The 22,782-nt window shown below is 30.2% G+C and overlaps 2 protein-coding genes across 3 annotated transcripts; one reads left to right on the plus strand and one right to left on the minus strand.

The window, feature by feature from the left end:
* Nucleotides 1-9,008: 9,008 nt before the first annotated feature.
* Nucleotides 9,009-11,196, minus strand: LOC122579988 (LOB domain-containing protein 36-like). 2 transcript variants are annotated; one of them, XM_043752255.1, is made up of 3 exons: nucleotides 11,071-11,196; nucleotides 10,708-10,768; nucleotides 9,009-10,032 (listed from the first exon to the last, which is right to left on the minus strand). In XM_043752255.1, the coding sequence occupies exon 3, from the start codon at nucleotides 10,010-10,012 to the stop codon at nucleotides 9,146-9,148; it is 867 nt and encodes a 288-aa protein (XP_043608190.1). In that variant the 5' UTR covers nucleotides 10,013-10,032; nucleotides 10,708-10,768; nucleotides 11,071-11,196; the 3' UTR covers nucleotides 9,009-9,145. The 2 variants fall into 2 exon arrangements, with proteins under 2 accessions (XP_043608190.1, XP_043608188.1); XM_043752253.1 differs by lacking the exons at nucleotides 10,708-10,768; nucleotides 11,071-11,196 and having other exon boundaries at nucleotides 9,009-10,042.
* A 9,340-nt stretch (nucleotides 11,197-20,536) lies between these two features.
* LOC122580383 (peroxidase 10-like) lies at nucleotides 20,537-22,142 on the plus strand. Its single transcript, XM_043752653.1, has 4 exons — nucleotides 20,537-20,737; nucleotides 20,825-21,016; nucleotides 21,176-21,341; nucleotides 21,676-22,142. Exons 1-4 carry the CDS (start codon nucleotides 20,537-20,539, stop codon nucleotides 22,083-22,085), a joined length of 969 nt encoding a protein of 322 aa, XP_043608588.1. The 3' UTR covers nucleotides 22,086-22,142.
* The last annotated feature ends 640 nt before the right edge of the window (nucleotides 22,143-22,782 follow it).

The following is a 22,782-nucleotide window of genomic DNA, read 5'->3' on the forward strand; positions in this document are numbered from 1 at the left end:
TTACACCCCAAAAATGTGTGTATAAAAAGGCAATTGGGGTTTGCTCATATCCGCATTTGATATTTCATAAACAAATAAAAATTACTCGTGGCAATTTTATATTTATTTGACATCAACATATATTGTACAGATAATCTAAAATTATTTTTCATATTGATAATAATCTAAAGTGATAATAATAGAGAATAAGTTTAATATAAGAGTTTCAATTATCTATAACTCTTATAAAAGAATAGTTAACCAAGCATTTTAAAGCCCTCTTGCAATCTAAAACTAATTTGAAAAATTGCCACATAAGATTTTATCCTATGTGTCAACTCCATATTTTTCTTTAAATAAACTATATATTTAGAAAACAAATGAACCTATATATGTTAAAATAAATAAATATATACATTGTAAGAATCTAAGATCTTCTCATTAGATAAAATGATAACTTCTCTTTAGTTTAAAAAATCACGTCTATACCTAATGATATTTCATTATCTTTTTTATTTAACATTTATATGAGGTTCCTTTCGTTTTTTTTATGGTGATTATATAAAAGTTTGCTCAGGCCGTTGGTTAGTTGGAACTCTCATCGCATTAATCATTAGTGGCAATATTTAAAGTTTATAAGTTTTTTTATCACCACTAAATTATATTCATCTTATATGAGTTAAGAGCTTTATATAATATCATAACTTTCTGAAATAGTTATGTTAATTCTTTCGTTCATATCACCATGAAAATTATGTACAATTTTTGGTTTAATTCTATTATCTTTTTTTGAATTTTATGATAATGGTTAATATAATCTGTTTTTTCTTTTGTTTTTTAACAATACAATTTTCATTGTGATGATGAGAAAAATATTATCATGGTAGATGAAGAGTTAGTTCAAAACAAGTGTATATAACAATTAGTTTAATGATTGGATAATGAATACATTATTGCTAATATAATTAAGTGAAACTAAATACATTGTTCGTCCATATGTTTTTTTTTCGATCATTATTGATCCATTTCATTAACTCATTTGTTCACATATTAAGTGTTTCATTAAATGTTTTTTTAAGCAAGTTTAACTCAAATCTCACTTTATTTAGCACATTTTTTGTCAAAGCAGACGCACATCGTGCGGGTAAATTTTTCAATTTAAAGCTATTTTTAAAAATTGCCACATAGGTCTTTATCCTATGTGGCATCTTTAAATTTTTTTACAATATATAAATCCACAAAGTTATACTATCTAAATATATTTATTTAAATAAAAATAAAATCTATATATACACAAATTTTTAAAAAAGCAAAAGTGAAAGATCAAATCCTACATTATGATAGAAACCGCATGAACTGAAAATCTATGTACAAAATTAGAAAATATTTAGTTTTCAAAATATTTATATCGTATTCTTTTATCCACTATAACCAATAACCAATAGAGTATATCATATTGTGATTTAGTTTTTTTTTTTTTTTAATATCATTTTCTTGGTAGTGATTTACGTTTTTGAAGCATTAGTTTGTTCTTTGTAATCTACTGTAATTTTATTTTGGTTTCTAACTATATTTAAAGGTTTTCGGTTTTTATGAATTTTAATATTTGATGAAGCAAGTTTTATGAAACTATTTCATTTGAATGAGTATGATGAAATTCTAATAAATCATCTATCACTTTGCAAAAAATAACATATCTTTATGATTTTACATTACATTTATATTTTAACTTAATTTTATGTTAATTAGTATTGCATGAAGTACAGTATAATATAAGATTAAGAAAAAAGTCATACAAATATATTTTAGTTTTTTTTAGTTTCGTTAGACTCAATATATAATGAAAAGACAGCATGAAATATGAATCACAAACATTTTTCCACCAGTTTTTTGTTTAGCCTTTTCGCAATCTTCTATTTTGATTGTATAATTGCGTATTGAAAGCAAAAACATTAGATAACCGCACATCGTGCGAGGTAAAATACCTAGTATAATATATATATATATATGCATGTATACAATCCCTTATAAAACAAATTGACTCTCTATTTTAAGAAATTCAGCACTTTATTTTTTGAATATTCTCAAACTACCCCTAAGTAACCCTAACAATTATATTTAAAATTGTTAGTTTTTGCACTTACTAGTTTTTGCATTTAATCCTTGACTTATATTTAAAATGATAACCACGGTTAGATGCCTCATCGTCGTATGTAATGAAACTATCTTTAGCAACCTATATAACCGTTACGACATCTCACGCATTATAAACCGTTCCGCTTCAACGCGTGGGCACCCTTCTAGTATATATATATATATATATATAAGAGATCAAATGAGAAGATTGCTTAAGGATATAAGGGAGATAAAATTGATATATTTATTTGTTTTCTTTATTTTATTTTATTTTATTTTTTTTGTGAAACCCCATTACAAAATATATTTTTAGAAAAGTAAAAAAATTTAAAAAAATTCCTTACACGTATAAGTTTTTATACCTTACACATGTCTACACATGTGTAGATATATTTTATTTTGATTGTTTTTTGGAATGCGTTTATGTTTAAAAAATTAAAAATACAAAAACAAGAAGAAAAAAATCATTAATAAACTTTCTTTCCCTTATTTTCTTTAAGTTACTTTCTCTCTGGATCTCTATTATATATATATATATATATATGTATAGGGGTTGAGTATTGTAAAACACGTATTAAAGTAAAACAAAAAGGAGAAGATCTTGACCCTTGGATCATGGTCAAATTGATGCACGAATATTCACGAAGCAATTGATGCACGATAATTTTCATGATGCACAATGATTTTTACTGAAGAGAACCTATTATTTTATTTATTTTACTTTAATACTTGTTTTATTTTACCTAAAACCTATATATATATATATATATATATATCAATTAATAACTTTTCTTTATTACTCATGGAATAAAAAAAGGACCAATATAGATTTTAAAAGAAACGTCATGTTATGACAAATTAATAATCCAAATTTACATGTTATGACATGTACTATTGTTTTTCCAAACATTTACTTAGCATACAACATCAGGAAACCTCATTTTTTTCCCAAACATTTACTTAGCATACAAAATCAGGAAACCTCACCATAAATAAACAAGATGTTAATTATGGGCCGTTACAAGTATTCGTAGAAAAAAACCTGAAAACTCAATACATTGAGTAAATTCGGGAGTGCCTACTACCAGCTAGGCTGACCATAATTTGTACATACTTTCTATAGGGTCAATAAAATAAGAACACCTTTAAAATAAAAACACAGTGAAAACACTTAAAGACTTCATTTTGATGCATTAAAAGACTATAAACTAACATAATGTATAACGAATCATCATTATTTAAGTGTTTAACAACAAATTGATCTGTCAAAATCGAAGAAATCATGTTTTTTGTTTTGTGCATCTATCTTGGGCGCACATTTATCAAAATGAATGCATCTAACAAAAAACGTGATTTTTTCGATTTTGACGGATCAATGTGTTGTTAAACACTTGAATAATAATAATTATGTTAGTTTTATGGACTTTTAATGCATCAAAATAATATTTTTAAGTATTCTCATCGTGTTCTCATTTTAAGGATGTTTTACTGAAGTGTTACTATATACGGATCTTGAAAGAAGGTTTTTAAGGAGCGAATGAAAAAAAAGTTGGTTTTTTTTTTTTATATATCTATAATGTTAACTACAAATAACAAATAAAAAAATTTCGTTTTTATTTGCTGCCCTCTTGCGAGCATATTCTTAGTTGCAAAGCCACCTTCTTTGGATCGGAATATCGGATCATTGTTGAACAAATAACTAAATTTCCATTTGAGTAAGCACAAAAATTCGTCGGCACCAGAAATAGCAAACTACATGTCGACATTAAACTATTTGCCAATTTGGTCCAAATTATCTTAACATAGATATAAAATTATACTCGTACTACTTTTGGCGAAACAGGCGGCCTGTTTTGAATTTAATCCGATTCCAAATACAAGTGGTTAATACTTAATACCTAAACCCATGATCTTAAATATTAATTTAGACCAAACATACACATGAATAAGTAATGGTATGCGTCATAGGTGGTAGTGAATTATTCTTAAAAAAGTAAAATAAAATATCTGCTGTAAATGAAAAGAAAAAGAATGAAAAACAGTAAATTAACTACGACATATATTTGATTTATACATATTTTGTTATGCACTAATAAAAATTGCGTATTAATTTGTTACTTTATTCATACTTTTTATTTGAAATATGTCTATTTATATTTATAATGCATATAAATAAAAAATAAATATATTTTACAGATTTAAAATGTATGTAATTTATACACATTTATCAATCTAAACATATTCATGAATATGTACATATTCATTAAAAATATGAATATGTGAAATTCTTATTGTAAAAACTATAAATATGTAGTTGTGCACTTGTGCTTAAGGATTCTCCCACTTTTGGTCATTAGAAACTTTTAATTGTAAACATAACGATAGTGTTTGATATAACTAATTTCAATTGGTGATAAACTATAACAATTTGACCATATAATAATGTGAACGAAAAAAAAAAAGAATTTTTTATTCTAAGTGGAAAGAAAATTCATTAACCTACATTGTGTGACAGAAAAAGACATTCGAGAAACCCAAAATGTATATTAAAATAGTAAATTACGGTTGGTGACATGTTGCAAACTTGCAAATCTCGCCTTTAATTATTCAAGTTGGTTAATATCTGTTTTCTACAAGGAGGCATAAATCATCAAGTATTTTATAGTGTGATTGACTTATGCAAATCGGATACAATAATTCAATAATAAGTATCTATATATAGTATTATTTTCAAAGGATTAATCACGGGATACCTAACGTACTTTTCGGTTTGTACATGGTTGCCCATTATACTTTTTTTATTGGTATATATTACCCACAAACTTATAAAATTTGTACATGGTTGACTATTATATTCAAATCTGGTTCTCTCTCATCTACATATCTTCAAATCTGATTCTCTCTCTTCAATAAAAACCCAAAAAACCCAGTTATCTGATTCTCTCTCTTCAATAAAAACCCAGTTGTTTTATCAGTGTTACATCTTTTTTTGAGAAAGCATTTATGGGAAAATCACATTGTCTCTTGGGTAAGACCTAGTTGATCCTCTATGCTAGGTGCATATATAATGCAAATTTAAAAAATTAAACCAAGATAAATCTGTTAGGTGTTTATGTGTAAATTGAAATTAGGCGTCCAAATTGATGAACAAGTCCAATCTAACTGCATATCAAATGAGTAATTTTTTTACGCCAATCATATTCCAAACAAATGACAATAATTTAATCCCAGTCTCGAAAATATTTCTCGCTAAGACGGTCTCCAAATTAATAAACCATAGTTGTATGAATCACCATGTCAAGAACAATTACCTTGCCACAAGTTTATTTAAGATGTTTAAAATGTCACTCAAAATTTGCTAATACGAAAGATCTCTCTTGCAACTTTGAAGTGTAGCAATAAATGATCAGTTTGGATTCTTATTCGTTAATACAAACCTGGATTGTTTCGTACCTAATCTTATTTATGGATTAAATATGTGACTGAAGTACAAGGATATGGGCTTAATTTAGCCCAATGGACTATCATTCTAAACCATCATGGGGTATTGGGGTGTATGGGATTTAGCCATTTAGGTATCTTTTTGTAAATATCACGAAATAGCAACAATGAACATTTTTTTTATTGCTTATTTTATAAGTATAAACACTATACTTTTATACAAATATATGTAGATCGATAAGGTTGAATTGGCATAATATAAACCCATTTAAATAAAAAGAATTCCAAGCATTCCTTATATCTACATATACTATACATACATTTTTAAGCTCACTAGCTACTTTGAGTTTGAGTTTGAAAGAAAGGATAAATATCATGATAAATCGTTGTTTTTTTTCATCCAACCATGCTGGAGAAATATATATACATGGTTTTTGAGGTCATATACAAATTCAAACAACATGTCTTTATGTGTTTTTTCAAAACTTCGTTTTTCTCTAACTAAATGCAAATAAATCATTTTTTCAACCAAATAATTTTGATTATTTGTGTTTTGTAAATGCATTAATTAGATAATCTATTCAGAAAGCAATTCCAAACACCCTAGAAACAACAATAAAATTGTTAAAAATATTGTTTTTTTTAAAGAGAATAAAAAGGAAAAATTGCAAAATGTGAATTAATAAGTCAAAGGAAAAGAATGGAATAAAGAGTGTTGAAGGTGACTGAAGAGGATTTCTTGCAAGGTATATATATCCAGTATTATTCATATCTCACCTAACAATTATTACCTTATTATGTGAAAGTAAAGCAAAAGCATATCCTGATTGTGACAGTATTGTCAATTCTATTCTAATTAACACGAGAAGTTAAATACTTAAATGATGTGTTAAATGAAAGTGTCATGGATAGTTTTCTTTTCTTTTTCTTCTAATCAAGAAATTGTATATATTATAAACGACAACCACCAAAATGTTTGAACATTAAAAAATTTATACATAATTAAGTTATTAGAACAATAAAAGGTTTATACAGGGGCGGTGTAAAGAGTGGGTAAAGTGGACGACGGGCTGAGGTCCGATTTTTTATTTTTTATTGTTATATTATATAAAATTAAAACTTATATGCGGATTATAAAGGAAAATAAGAAATGGATTATCACTTGTCTGCTTCTTCGAAGTCTAAGCGATGCTATCAAAGTTTACACAATTTCAATTTGTCAATTATCCCCACCTTTCATTTATTTTGCAGGTGATGATCTTCTATAATTCTTTCTATCATTTTGTGTAGATAAAAACTAATTGCAAACTCTATCTATATTTATCTTTCTTGTTTATTATTTGTAGTATGTTAATTTATTAGTATGATTTTGTTTTTTTTAGTTTCTTTAAGAATAACTTTTTTGTTATGTTTATTGATATAACGTTTAGCTCATATAATGTAAACTTCCTATCTTGATATATATATATATATATATATATAATATTTGTTGCGTTTAGCCGATGAGCCTTTTTTTTTTTCTCTCGGCCAAGACCCATAAATCTTCGAAGACGGCCCTGGGTTTATACATAACATAACTAAGATGGGGTCAATTCACTAGTTAACTCCATTGAACTTACAATTCTTACTCTTATTACATACCCGATTATAAGAAAAGAGAACGATATCATCAAAAATGGCCTTTCGTTTGGCGTCTTTGAGTCTTATAGATAGATAACTTAATAAATCAGTTAAAATGAGTTATTAAATACTGATGATATATATTGTGGCAAATATGCATTTGCTAGCTTTAAGATCTTTAAATAATATATTTGGGTATGTACATTCAGATTTTTTTTCTTTTTTATCTAAATGAGATGTCCTCGCATTAAATCGAAATAATCCCCGCTAAATACATTATGTCAGGGGCAAATGGGAGGGAAGCTTTGTGAGGACATGTCCAGTGCAGTGAGGACAAAAGTCCTCACTAAAAGTGGATTTTCTTGTAATGATATTGGTTTCTGTAAACAGAGTTCAAGGTTCCATCTTACTGCTTGCATAACTGTTGGAGGTTATAGGGTAAAATCTGTAAACAGTCTTTTTATCTTAAATGGGACAAAACCATCTAAATTTTAACCTCCCCACATAACTTGTATAAGACGATATTGGTTACTTACTATACTCAATGTGTTTAATAATTTAGTTAATGTTAGTTATTTCATTTGGTATAAAACATAGATCATAGACATAATCATCATAGTAATATAACAAAAACAGAAGAGAATTGGTAGCCTACATATATGTCATTCAATTACACAGAACTATATAACTCATCACTTATCTACATAACTATCCTATGTACTAAAACACAAAATTTAAATACAATCAGATAGAAATAATGAAATATTGTCAATAGGCTTTTTTTTAATTTTTTTTTGAGTAGTGATCCTGTTAAAATACTAAACTGAATAAGACAAGATATATTTGATATTTAATTGATCGATAATATACTTAAAACAAAAAATGAAATTAACTACCCCTTAATTATCCTCTCTTCGATTACAAGTAGTCAAAGAAGGTAAGATGCTAACTTTTCTTTACATTCCCAACTTCCAAAAAATGAACAGAAATAGAAGCAGCAAGCCAGCAATACTAAACATATTAAAAGCTGAAGGAGTACAAGTTATGATTAGTGACTGTGACGCATCTGTGCAGAGAAAATGACAATAATTCCTTCAAGTCTTTTTAACCACTTTCTGTACAATATATATACTTATCCTTTGCAATAAATACTTGGTTTGGCTTGTTCTATAAGCTCCTATCCAACTGTTACCAAAAACCTCATGAAAAAACCAATATGATTTTACATGTCTCATTCAAGATAGCAAACTGGATGAATAAAAATTATGTACTAGCTAAATCATTAAAATGTCTCAAGTATAGGCCAAACTAATCTATGATGACCAATTACACCATAATACCAGATCAACTGCTTTTGTCATTGGGGTTTTATTCAGAGGGATTAATTGTTGTTGAGCACATCATATTTGCGTATGTGGGGTTTTTCTTTGGGATGCCTACGTGGCAGGAGTGTAGCGGCCGGCCCAGTTAAAACAACCGACTATTCCTGGTTTACTGTGATTACACACATTTGGATGATGGGGTGTTCTATTCGAAAGTTGCCATTCCAAAAAAATGTAATAAGTAATTAATAAGCAAAGTTAATATTTATAAAGCATAAGAGTCCATCTGCTGTTTTTTATTATTGTAGGAGCAATGAGTTTTAGCTACTTCAATGAATTTATAAAATATGTTCACACTAATGAACTTAATTAGTAATTCTCAAAGAAGTCGAATTGTTGATTGATCCTACATAAATATGTATAATTAATTTATAAATCTCTTCAAGAACATGAAAATAAAGAAAAACCCTATAATTAATGAAGATCAACTAACACAAAGGAATTGGCTTGATAAAAAGATTAAATAAAATAATTATGTAAAGATCTAGGGAAAAAAAGGGTATGTTACCAGGAATGAAAACTTTATATATATATAATGAAGAATTAATAGCTGATCAAAATCGACACGAAGATATATGGCAGCATGATCAAGGAGCAACACTCCTATCTTCTTCGTTGCCGGCAGCTCTCAACACCGTCAACGGCTGCTGAGTTTCTTGCTGAAGCAAAAGCTGATGTGGCTGTTCTTGAGGCTGCATCTGATACATATTATTATTAACATGAAAAGTACTACCTAACTCTAGAGACGGGGACACTGAAGCCGGATCGGTCATAGGGCTAACAAATGCACCACCATTATCCACTTGTCCAGATCCTCCACCGGCCGGATCAAAGGAGCCACTAAACCGTACCAAATCACTAGGATGCGGCTGCTGTTGTTGTTGCTCAAAGTTTCTAATCAGCATTTCTTGTTGTTCTCTAGAATTCGCAACGGCTACTAATTGTTGATGTTGTTGAGTAGTCTCAATTATTTGTGGGTGGTTTTGAGAAGGGATGCCCAAAATAGGTTGCATATTATAATTAGGCAAAACTTGCATTGATGATGATGGGATATTAATATTTTGGATTTGGGGGATAATTAACCCTGCAGGATTTAATAGAGGCAACATTGCTGAAGGACCAATGTAATTAGCCAATTCTAATTTGGCATTATGTAAATCACTTTGTACTTGCTTTAACTTATGTTGAAGGAGAGAGATTAGTCCTACACATCCATAAACCGGATCCTTCAGCCTTGCCTCGGCTTCATAGGCTAAAGAGTTTACCGCGTCTTCTCGTTGAGCCGTGTTGATTTCGTTTAGGATTTTTGCCACGTTGCTTGCCCCAAATACTTTGTGTACATTCGCAAATTTTTGAGGCTGGTCTGGTGGGAAGTATGGTGCAAATACACATTCTTGAGTGCATTTTCGGCGTAAAAACTTGCACGCTGCACAAGGTGAGTTTGAAGACGACATCTTCTCGTTTGCCTTCACGGCTGCATACATTTCACTCACAAGATTTCAGTTAAAAAAATAAAAAATTTATAAACTATGAAATTTTTTTTCATGAAATTCACAAAAGCTAGCTAGCTAGATAAATTAGAGATTGATTAATGAATGAAGCATGTGATCATGTTGACAATTATGGAGATATAATTAAGTGCTACAAAATTAATAATAACAATGAATTCAAGATGTGTATAAATGAATGAATGAATGAATATATAAGTACAACATCGCATTCAGCGAAGGTTCGTTTACCGATTTAAGAGAAGCAGGTGGTGACAATTAAAGCCTTTTTATTTTCGTGTATCGAAATACACAATTCATAGTCAAATTATAAATATATAAAATTTGTATTCAAATCTATAAGCATATAGTGGAAATTCGTTAATGATGTTACCTTTATATATGCAAGATCACAAAATGACAAAACAACTATATATTTCCACAATGATAAAAAAGTATGATGAAGACACACGATCACATCTAGTTAAACTACTTCTGTATATGAAAATGAATATAACACTTCATAATCAAATTTAAAAATACAAATATTTTGTTCATCATATTATAGATCCAATGGGAAAAAAGGAAACTAGATCATAAGAATCAAACAAATATTTGAAACAAAAAAGGGAGATAGAACACAAAAATAAATTTACACTTACGATTTGATATGTATAAGTAGTATTAATTTCCTTTCTTGTTCAAAATAAAAAACGTTATCAGCTGCAAAAACAAAAGAATATTATATAGTTAAGGAAATAATCATATGTGATCAATTTATATATGTAATATGAGATATTCAAGTTGGGCGCATAAAGCTATATATTCTTATTCCGATCTTTCATCATATTTGAAAAATCACAAATAATATGAATGACAAAAACAAAAAGATATATATAAATGAGATGAGATTCAACTTTATTTATTTATTAATTATACTGAATTGAATAACTAAGATAACAAAAGATAATAATTAAGGGAATATGTACGTACAGAGCCATTATAAAAAAAGTGTAAACCATTACCAGAATATTGATCACAACGTTATTCATATCTGTGTGCGTGTATATTTGTACATACTATATCGTCATATATCAGATATGTGTACGTATAATAATTATGCAAATAGGTATTAATGCTAATGTTTATGTGTGTGTGTATATGTACGTATATGTGTATGAGAGTGTGTGTGTGCAGAATATATATAAATTCTACACCGTCCGATAGGAAAGATTGTTAGAATATGAGAGAGGGAGAGAGAGAAAGAAGAGATCGGATGAGGTTTCTCAACGATGATATAAATGCAATCTGAGTTACCTGTTTGTCCCTGACTTTGTATACATTTTCAACGTTTTGTTCTTTATCTTTTATGTGTCTACTATAATAGATAAAGTGTATCTATTAACGATTTTATCTAATTTTTATATATTAAGAATATACGAAAAGTTAAATTAAGGACTCCTTATTTTAGGGACTGTTAGGAATTTTTTTTACCTCCTTCTCCGGCCACCACCATCATTATCTCTGACCACTACCATTACCACCATGATCATCTCCGACCACCACCATGATCCTCCGGCGACCATCTCCGGCGAGACTTACACATGTGTAAGTAACTTACACAAGTTTTAAGTATAATTTTTTTTTGGTAGATCACCCATCACCGGTCACCCCTATGACCTATCACCCTCTATGACCTATCACACTATGACCTATCACCCTCAATGACCTATCACCCCCACCAGCTTTGGTTTATGAATATCCTTAAGGGCGAAGCCCGCTCCGAATCATAATTTTTATTCAACTTACACCTTATACATGTGTAAGTCTCGCCGGAGATGTCGCCGGAGATGATCAGTGGTGATTAGATTTGATGAAAATGGACGGTCTAGATCGAGTCCCTAACAGTCCCTAAAATAAGGAGTCCCTAATCTAACACACCCATATACATACATATATACATATGTATAGGTTTTATGTAAACAAATAAAACAATAGTTTTTTCACCGAAAACTATCGTGCATCATGAAAATCATCGTACATCCGTATATAATTGTTATGTGAATTTTCATACATCAATTTTACCATGATCTAAGGGTCAAGATCTTGTGTTATTTATTCTACAATTAACAACCCTTATATCTATATCCGAACAATTTTTTTTTTCCTCATACACCTACTAAACTACTTAAACTAACTCTATTATTATATTTATTAATTAAACAATTTAAATATCTCTATCTATTATTATACATATAACTAGTCTTAATACCCGTACGATGTACGCCAGCTAAAATAGATTGTATTATAAAGAAATTCGAATATGCCTCATACATGATTTATAAGCATGAAATAAATTGTGGTTAAGTTAGGTTATAATAAACAATAATGATAAATATAATATATGTTTTGTTAAAGTTTTAGATTTAACTTAAACTTTTAAAATCACATCAAAATCAAAACTTGTAAGCATAGAGGGTGACGAAAAATAACCTTGTAATTTCGGATCGTAAACTTAATATTTTCAAGTCTTCATGTTATTAAGTTATTATAAGTAATAGGAGTTGAAGAATTGCGGAAAAAAAAAACAATTTTATTAATGAGAAAACAATCGATCAAATAAGGTTATAATGTGTTTTGTATCTATAAGCTAAGAGTTAAAGCTTAATTTTAAGTCTAATAAGGAAATTAAATCTATATACAATAAAAAAAACTAATTAAATAATAAACTAAATAAATTAAAAGGACACCTGTCGATTAAAGATTACATCAAGTGTCGTTTCAACAACATCTCAATCTTGTTTTAGTTTATTGTTGAATAGATAAACAATCAACCACAATAATTGTTGATAGCTAATATAAACCAAAACACCAATAACTAATATACTGCAATTTTGAAATTTGAGAATTGTATTATAGCAACAAAACTATAAACATTAGAATTAATCATAATAACTAAAATATCTCGAATTAAACTTCAAATGTCGAATTGACATTCGATGAAAACATTGTTAGAAACCTATAACAAATAAATAATTAAATAGATCTACATATAAGGTTTAGGTGGGTTGTAGACGTTTAATGGAATAGAAGTAGAGTTGTGTTAATATTAGAAAATATCTAATATTTAGATATCATTGTATGAGGAGGATAATATTGTTAGATAATTATAATTATGATAAATAATTTACATCACGTATGACATGGATAATTTTTATTATGATCTATTAAATTTAGAGGTTTATTAATTTAAGTCCAATATGACACGTGCCGTTAAAACATTGTGCCACATGCCATTTTAAGAGATATGCAATCTTGTTTTCGTTTATTGGTAGATATACCAATATAGAAATCTATTTATAACTTATATTTTTCAACCTTCAAAATAACTACATTAATCATTTAATATCATTTATTTTTAAACTAATAATATGGTACCCGCACGTTGCGACAGATACAATTGACACCACGTCATGATAGTTACCATCAACAGTACTATGCGTTGTGTTTTTTTTTTTTTTTGTGTGTGTAGAAAACAATACTATGTGTTTTGAATGTGTTTTCGTTTATAGGTGGTGGGTTGTGTGTGCTCATGGGATAGAGAATTAGGAGAGTATAAGCGTAATTTTGCCATGTGTATAATTTTCAACATTTAAGAGAGATAGTGTTATATTCTTTAAAAGGGATTGTAGATAATCATACTGGTAATACCGTTGCTGCCATTACCCACCGTCGGTACCACCATCCTCCACTCGTCGTTGCCGTGGTCATCACACCGCCATATCACACGTGCATGCATCTAGCGTGTATGAAAAGCACCTTTCTTTGTATATTACTAAAGCCATAACATTTGACTATTTGTAATTTTTATCGGATATTCAATAAAACGGTTAAGTAGGAAATGTTTTTGTAATGTCTTCGATCTTCAATTCTCACCATTGCTTGCAAAGTTGCTCCACCTCTTAATCAGTCTATATTATAAGTTTTTTAAAAGACATGCACTTGCTTTAATAATTAAAATTTTTAGTCTAGGGAGGATATATATCAATATCTAAAAACCTTTTATAAAGCATTTAAATTTATACTTTCATAATCTTCTATAAATCTTTAAAAACTTTTAAAAGAATAAATATGCCTTCACAACTTTAATTAATTAATTTATGTCGAAAACAGTATAACTTCTAAAGCTATATGATTAAAACATACAAGTCACATTTTTAATGAAATTTGTTTTAATATATTAAAATTGCATCATTCTCACAACCGTTGCCAATAAATGGTGGAGATTAAAACAGTCTTTCGGAAGAAAAAAAATATTACTAGCAAATACTATAAGTGTATATAATATATAGATGATTGATTTATTGAACTCTAGAAGTTATTATGGGTTCAACGTACTATTATTAAAGACAATATGAAATGTTTATAAATGGAGGTTATTTATGTATTAGAAATAAGATTTACGAGTAGAACAGTGTTAGCACTCAATTTGAGAACACAAAGCATAAAATATGTGAAAAAAATCATTAAAAACCGAAGGAGAAAAAACCCTAATGAGATCCGATATGACAGAACTCGAATAGTGATGCGGGATGTAATATCAACCACCACAGCAGTGCCACGTGACGGAGTGTCAACGCCTAATATTAGTTGAAAACATAAAACAAAAAAATTGTAAAAACAACCAAGAAAACCAGAAAAAAACACCTTAAATGATATCCGATATGACAAAATCCGAATAGTGATAATAGATGCAATATCAACCAACTGAACAGTCCCTGTGGTAGTGGCACTGCTGCGGCACTGTTCATAACAATGAGACTTAATGATATTGTAATGTAATGTAATATTTTATCAAGCAGCTGGTCAACATAAACTAAAGAGTTAATTACAGAAATCGTTTCTATTGTGGACCTCCCCTTGTAGCTTTCATCTCTAAGTTTGATAACAATTCATCGCGATAGCTGCCTTTGGCTCTACTCTAATTGGCAACGAGACTTTGGATTGATTCCTTCCTAACCTATGGGCTCAGGTATTATAGTTTTAGTCCAAAAATGTAATACCTCAAGCTAGGCAAAGAATATTACGAAAAAGATGAACTATATGAATAAAAGGGATTCGGTGAATCCAACGTCAACAATCAGAAACAAAATGCATAATGCAAAATAAGGGGAAAATGAATCCCGGATCCATGTAAGTCCAAGCCCAAGTCCTAGCACAAGCATCAATCAATTATTACGTCTTGGAATCACTTGATTACCTGAAAAGTGTACTAAACAAGGTCAACACTAGGTTAGTGAATTCGTAAGAATGAACGACAAGGATCTAATGTCAAGCTATCAGCAATATGATTAAGGATAAAAAGGGAAAGTAAAACACTTACAATAAGCCCTTAAAAGGCACAATGCATGCATTAGAGGTTTGCTTATAGCACAACCTTATCACACCATGTAATCACGTAATGAACTTACAAAAGATAGTTAGAATACACGTTATAAACAAGAACAACAAAAACGATAACAAAAGTATCATACAAGCTCAATAATGTCACCATGTTAACTAAGTCCATCATATCAATGTCCTTAACACCTGTATTCACATAATGAACTACTCAATATAGTTCGAATAAACATAATAAACAAGAACAAGTAATAACGATATTAATAGGTATCGTGCAAGTTTTTTTAATGTCAAACATGCCCATCAATGTCCTTCAAATGTTCTCATGTCATTCAAATGTCATCAAGTACATATAGTACCCGTATAATATCATCAAGTACTTATAGTACCCGTATAATTTCATCAAGTACTTATAGTACTCGTATAATGTCATCAAGTACTTATAATTTAATATATGTTGATAAGATTTTGGGTTTTTAGATTTAGTTTTACTAATTTGGCCTAAAGTTAGATATTAAAAGTTAGGGAACAAAGTTGAAAGTGATGGTTAACGATACGTGCATGTAAAGCTGAAAGTGGTAGTCCAAAACTTACTTCACTGGAAAACTTTATTGTGAAATTCCTTCAAATGTCCTTCCCATGTCTTGAACTCGAAACTTTCAACATGTAAAACTGGTACTCAACCATTGAGCTATAATTAATGAGAATAAGTACCCGACAATTATCTTTTGATCCGTCATTAAAGAGGATTCTTCTTTCCTTTAATAGTTACTTATAGCTCTTAGCCTCTCACAGATAATACAGTACTAAAGTGGATATTTCAAATTTGAATTACCTTAAAGTTTTACTCGTAATAGCTAAATTGGAAAATCTATATGATTGATAACTTGTGAGTTACGTTGTGAAGTTTAAATTTATTTAATAGGTACAAATTAAATATCACAATGGAGAATCTAGATTATGTTGTCTTAATTGGGTTTTGTATCTACGCTAAAAAGACCCCTCAATCAATACTAAGTAAGAGAAAAAACCTTTAATAGTCCGCATAAAGGCACAACAACATATAAATGAAGACTTTGCCCCCTAAAGTCGAACCTAAGTTTTCCCAAATCCAAATTTCACATAAAAAGTTCCTTCAGCTAGGTTGTAATATACCTAATTAAAAATGTGTTTTCAAAACAACGTTTTTAAAAAGCATGTAAGTACATGTTTTCCAAAACTGCGTTGTCATTGTTGAATAATCACTTTTTTATCAAAACATTTCTTTAGATTATTTGTATTTTACAAATGCAATAATTCAATAATAACCTCAAAACGTAATTTCAAACATCCTTTATATACATATAGCATAAAAACAGTTGCAAGCCCTTTTTGATAAGGCACAACACATGAAAACAAGCTTAAATTTTGGTATAAGTGATTATTTGTGCTTTAATTTTGGTACGAGTGATTATTTGTGCTATGTTTATATATTATTTTGATCGTATATCATCAGATGAGATGTGTTTTCAATGTAGTACTGCATGATAATATGAATCACAATAATATGAATCACGTTTTATGATTTAAGATTAAAAAATAATACATTATTACGTTTTTTATTGATAATATTTGTCAGTTAAGTTATACAGAGTAGTAAACAAATAATTTAGAATACTCTGTAGATGGAATTGAAATCATACTAATTGAAAACTTGATTAATCTAAAAGTTAGATAAAATACAAAATTACAAAGTACAAACTAGTGAGCTATAAGGCAAGCGATAACCCTTTTCACATCTACACGGCAAGCAAATATAGATTAGATGTCGCGTGAAACCGCGGGGTTCTAAACTGTCACCATTTCTCACCAATAATACACTGCCAACATTTGCCAATGCATGAGGGCATTACTGTAAAATGTATATAAATGAGTATATAGACATATACTTGAACTTGTACCTTTTGCTGTGATATTAATCCAATGAGCATGATTTGAAGGTATAAAAATGAATTCCATCTTCAATAATGAAGAAGCCAAGATATCAGGGTAGTACGTAATTGACTAATATTTTTGGTGGTGTTATTTTCATCCTTATTTCCCCGAATATATACCCTTCAATTAGAGCGAAACGTTTTTCTTCTAACTTTTTGGGCTATAAACAAAATATATTGACTAATCTTTAAGAAAGTCAAGATGACAATTTTCTTTCCTCTTAGTTTCAAGTAATCCAAAACATAGTTTGGGGACAACCTCCTAACTTTTTGGGCTATAACCAAAATATCATATATAATGGTGTTTTCTCTATGCTCTACGCCGGTTACGATGGATGCTATATGTCGCGCACAATAAGTTGAACAATTTTGGGGAGCATTTGAAGGCAAAAATGTTCTCTTAATATTTAGAAATAATTAATGATTCTCGATCCAAATGAGTTTAATAATGAAGATGTTATGAGTTGAAGTCCATATGTGACAAAAACTTAAGGTTTTATATATGTTGAACCATTTGCTTTTTCTATCTATCGTGGGTTACCTTTTGTCGGGAGTATAGATGATCGGTAAGCTATCTAATTACTGTTAATAAAAAATATAAAAGAATATTTAAAAGTATATCACCTTCTTGATATCTTAATCTTTAACTGACTTGACCCTCCTATATTTTTTTTTTTTAAATTGATTTACTCACATTATCCATCTCATTTATTCATTAATTTAAATATTTTCATCTGATATACTTATAATACATTTAATAGAATTATTTACAATATATATCCTTTAACTCTTAAAACAACTACAATACATTTTTTATATCACCCCTACCGCCACCTCCACCCCCCGTCGCCACCACCACTATCACCCATCGTTATTGCTATCACCACCGCATCGCGCAAACATATGACTATTAAAGTATAATTAGCGTATGCTCAATGTGAGTGTATTTAATTAGTATGGATTGGAGGTGACAATAAATAATAACCCCATAAAATAAAATAAAAAATAAATAAGAAAGACACACACACTCACATGTGCATACATTTGACCAAGCGAAAATAGTCTATCATCAAGACTTAAATTAATATTTACATGCTAAATCTCCTCGTAAATTAAACTAATAAACGTTACATGTTAACTTTCAACTACCAAGATAATCAAAATAAAAATATTTATTTATTTCGTATATGTTTAGTCATGTCCGATGATCCACAATTTGACATAACTTTATTTATAGTGTTTGACGTGTATGTACTATATGATGCAGTTTTTAGTTTTGATATTTTATCGAAGAACTTGTGTTTTTAAAACTTTTGAGCTCAATTATGATCTTTGATTTAATCTTTAGTGTTTGAGCCATTTTATTTTGTGAGAAACTGCATCACTATATGTCTATAACATTTACGTTATATATTACATGTTTTTCTTTTATTTGTTCCGAGAAATGTTCAATGTATCGTCTAATATAGTTATTTTATAATATTTTTTGCTTACATCATAAATTTTGTGTTTCTTATTCATATTTTTCTTCTTGATTTGTTGTAGAATTATTATATGTATTACATTTTTGATAAAAAGAAGGTATACTTTGTTTCATTTTAGTACTTTTATATTTGATATTATTGATTATTGATATGTTTATTTAATTGGAACATTTGAGATAGTATAGTAGTATCAATTTTTGAGTTACTAACACGTTTGACATAAAACTTCTAAACTACCTTTTTGACCACGTTATTAATTAGTTATATGTGGGCTAGATTTGGGTCATAACCGTCTCAAATGAATCAAATATAAATTAAGCAAAAGCCCAACATTGCAAAAGGCCAAATGGGTTGAACGGCCCAAATGGATCAAAGCTTCTAAATCTCAGTTTAAGTAACACAGTAGCTTCGAACAATGTTTTGAAAACAGGAAGAAAAAAAAAGGGTGTTTGTGGGTCAATCCAGCCTGTATTGTACAATAAATGTCCTGTTACAACCCAAATTATCCAAGTTGCCCATCTTGCCACCTCTTACAAAATTCATGATTCCTATTTCAAAATCTTTGTACTGTAGCCTGCGGCGATGTTCAAGGTCATGAAAGAGGTTCCTTCAATACCTGAAGCAATGTCACTAGACGGCAAAGATTTTTTAGGTTTTTTTGTTGTAAGTAATCCTGCAGAAAGGCCAACGGCTGACATGTTACTTGAACATAAGTTCTTGATGGTCTTTTTAAGTTCCATGTTCAGTGTTTTTTTGTTACTGCAACATTATTCAGAGATTAAACGTTTTGTTAGTTTGGGTACAAAATCGATGAGAACATTCAAGATCACAGTAACCTTAATTGTCGATATTCACTTCATTTTAAGGGTATCTCTTTTAACACGTTACAAGCTCAGACAAAAGAAAATTAAGATACATATGTCGTTTTCAGCCCTTATTGACACCCAAGTTTTATCATATTGGGGTGCTCGGAAATTTTCATCCAGAATCCTATAAAAATGTGAGAGGTGAGGTGATGTGGCTTTTCTGCTGTTTGTAGCATCATTTGAACTACTTTGTTGGCAAAGTTAAATAAATAAAATTAAGGATATCGTTTAGTTAACTGGGCAACCATTAGATTTGAGTACTTATATGAATACGTTCCTGGAAGCTCGAAAGTTCTTCTAAAATTACTTGACTGAAGTCCTTCTATCTCATTGATAAAATAATACTATGAATTCTTATAGAATATATGATTTATATGCATAGTTGCATATACGATAATGGAAACTTTGAGCAGCCATCGGGACCTGGTTCGTCTTACTGGAACTTCTATCAACTTGATACAACATTCTTATTATAATACCCGAGTTCATTGAATTGGAGATGCCTACACTATAAGAACCATATCACTTTCAAGTGTAATCCTAGTGGTTTGAACTTCAAACTTCTTTTTGCATACTTAATGAGCACTAACTCCACTTAGCAACTTAAACCCAGTTTTCAAACAAAAAAGTGCGATAAATTTCAGCTTGATGTCGACTAGTTCCAAACTCTTTCATAGTGGCACACCCACTAGACCAAAACCATCTATTTAAACTCATCCTGCTACTATCAAAATACTAAGTCTAACGAGTTCTTGCACCATTACAGAGATGCAATATTATACTATCTTTGTGTTTTGCTTCTTGGTTTTTCAACCATTCGTATATGGTCAACTTGATTACAAATTCTATGATTCCACTTGTCCTAACTTGACAAAAATCGTTCGGTTTGGTATCTGGTCTGCTATGGCCAATGATACCAGAATTGGTGCATCACTTCTTCGCTTGCATTTTCATGACTGCATTTCTAATGTAATAAACTTTGTTTTGTGTGTTTTTTGACAATGGTTTTCTAAAATGTTGCATTTTAAACTTAATAACTTCTTCTTATGCGCATAGGGGTGTGAAGGGTCGGTGTTACTTGATGAGAGTAGCAGTTTTAGGAGCGAGAAGGACGCATTCCCTAATAGAAATTCAGCAAGAGGGTTTGAAGTTATCGACACTATCAAGGCAAACTTAGAGAAAGCCTGTCCTGGAACAGTTTCTTGTACTGATATATTGACACTTGCAGCAAGAGAATCGGTTTTCCTTGTATGATCTTTGTTTTATGTGCTAGGAGTCAAAAAACTAAAGTTAGCACATAACAATATATTCCACCACAAAAGAGAAAAACCGCTGCTAATAAGTCTGTGTCGTAGAATCTTTGTCATTTCAACTTATCTAATTTGCCGTGTACTTAATTTATTGTAGGCAGGAGGACCTTATTACGCTCTAGCCATGGGACGTCGTGATGGCCTAACAGCAAACATAACTACGGCAAACACAGATATCCCATCTCCTTTTGAATCTCTAGAGAACATCATTTCAAAATTTACTACAAAAGGCCTGGATCTGAAAGATGTAGTTTCACTATCAGGTAAATAACAAATTACAGAACATTAAGAAAAGTGTAATCATTTTAGTTCCAGATAAAACCCAACGGGCCATCAACCTAACGGTAGAAAGGTGGCCCAACAACCAAAAGTTCGTGGGTTCAAGTCAAATATGGGACTAAAGCATATTAAAGGCGTACGATTCTTTGCACTAAGCCGCTAAGAAAACAATTGCATGCAGATATTCATCATCACAAGCTAATCCTACATTTTAATTGTGTAGTCAAATTTATATTTCTCGACTACTTTTTTCTTTCTACCGAACGTTGATGTATGAGTTACTAAACTTGTATGTTTCTTACTTTCTTTCATGTAAAGGTGCGCACACGATAGGTTTTGCACAATGCTTTACGTTCAAACCAAGACTATTTAACTTCAATGGTTCGGCGGCTCCTGATCCACAGCTCGACACATCACTTGCAGCCAGTTTGCAAACTGCGTGTCCAAATCAAGATAGTTCTGATACCAATCTGGTCCCTCTGGATTCAGTTACAACTACAAAGTTTGACAACATCTATTTCAAGAGGCTTGTAAACAATTCAGGGATTTTGGGTTCGGATCAAGCTCTCATGAGTGATAACAGAACCGCGTCCATGGTTATAAACTATAGCAAGTTTCCTTACTTGTTTGCTAAAGATTTTGGTGCATCGATGATAAAGTTAAGCACCGTGGGTGTAATTACCGGGCAAAATGGCCAAGTTAGAAACAAATGCAATGTTGTAAACTAGAAACTGGGTAACTTTTAGTAGTTTGGACTTTCAATATGAAACATGTTCATCTGTTTATCAAGAAGAATAAAAAAATTCCGAAGGAATGCTTGATATACATACATACATATATATATATATAGTAAGTATCTCGATCAATTTAGAGCAACATTTTCTTATAACACACTCAGCAAAACATCCAACATTTCCTAGTGAACACGTCGAAAATTTATAAGTTATTCCTTATTTATGGAAAAAGTTGATAAGTGGCAAACCAAACCACCCACAATTCGTTGTCTATTCATAATGTATGGCATACCTGACTCACTCAACAGTTGTGGCTATATGGGGTGTCTTGGCTTGAACCACCCATTAACATTTGTGGCAAAGATGCCTTACCCGATATTAACAATAGAGCTACTATACTCGCCATCATACTGGTAGAAATTATTGCATATCGATACATACATTCAGTGTTCATCCTAACAAGTACTTCATCTTTCGAGCAAAGAAAGATTTTATTCCCTTAAAGATCGATCGTTTCTTTTGACCAACTTGTCTCTGATTTGTATCACCTTTTAGCTCTCTTTTAGCCATATCTTTGGCCCGAGATTTTGGGAAAGGAGTCTGCGCTTTTGATCTGAAGCTCTGGACTCCTATCCCAGGCACATCGCCTTCATCCCTTTGGATTTTATCCGGCCTCTCATTTAGGGTGGCA

Source organism: Erigeron canadensis, chromosome 8 (genome assembly GCF_010389155.1).
Source record: "Erigeron canadensis isolate Cc75 chromosome 8, C_canadensis_v1, whole genome shotgun sequence".
Lineage (NCBI taxonomy): Eukaryota > Viridiplantae > Streptophyta > Magnoliopsida > Asterales > Asteraceae > Erigeron > Erigeron canadensis.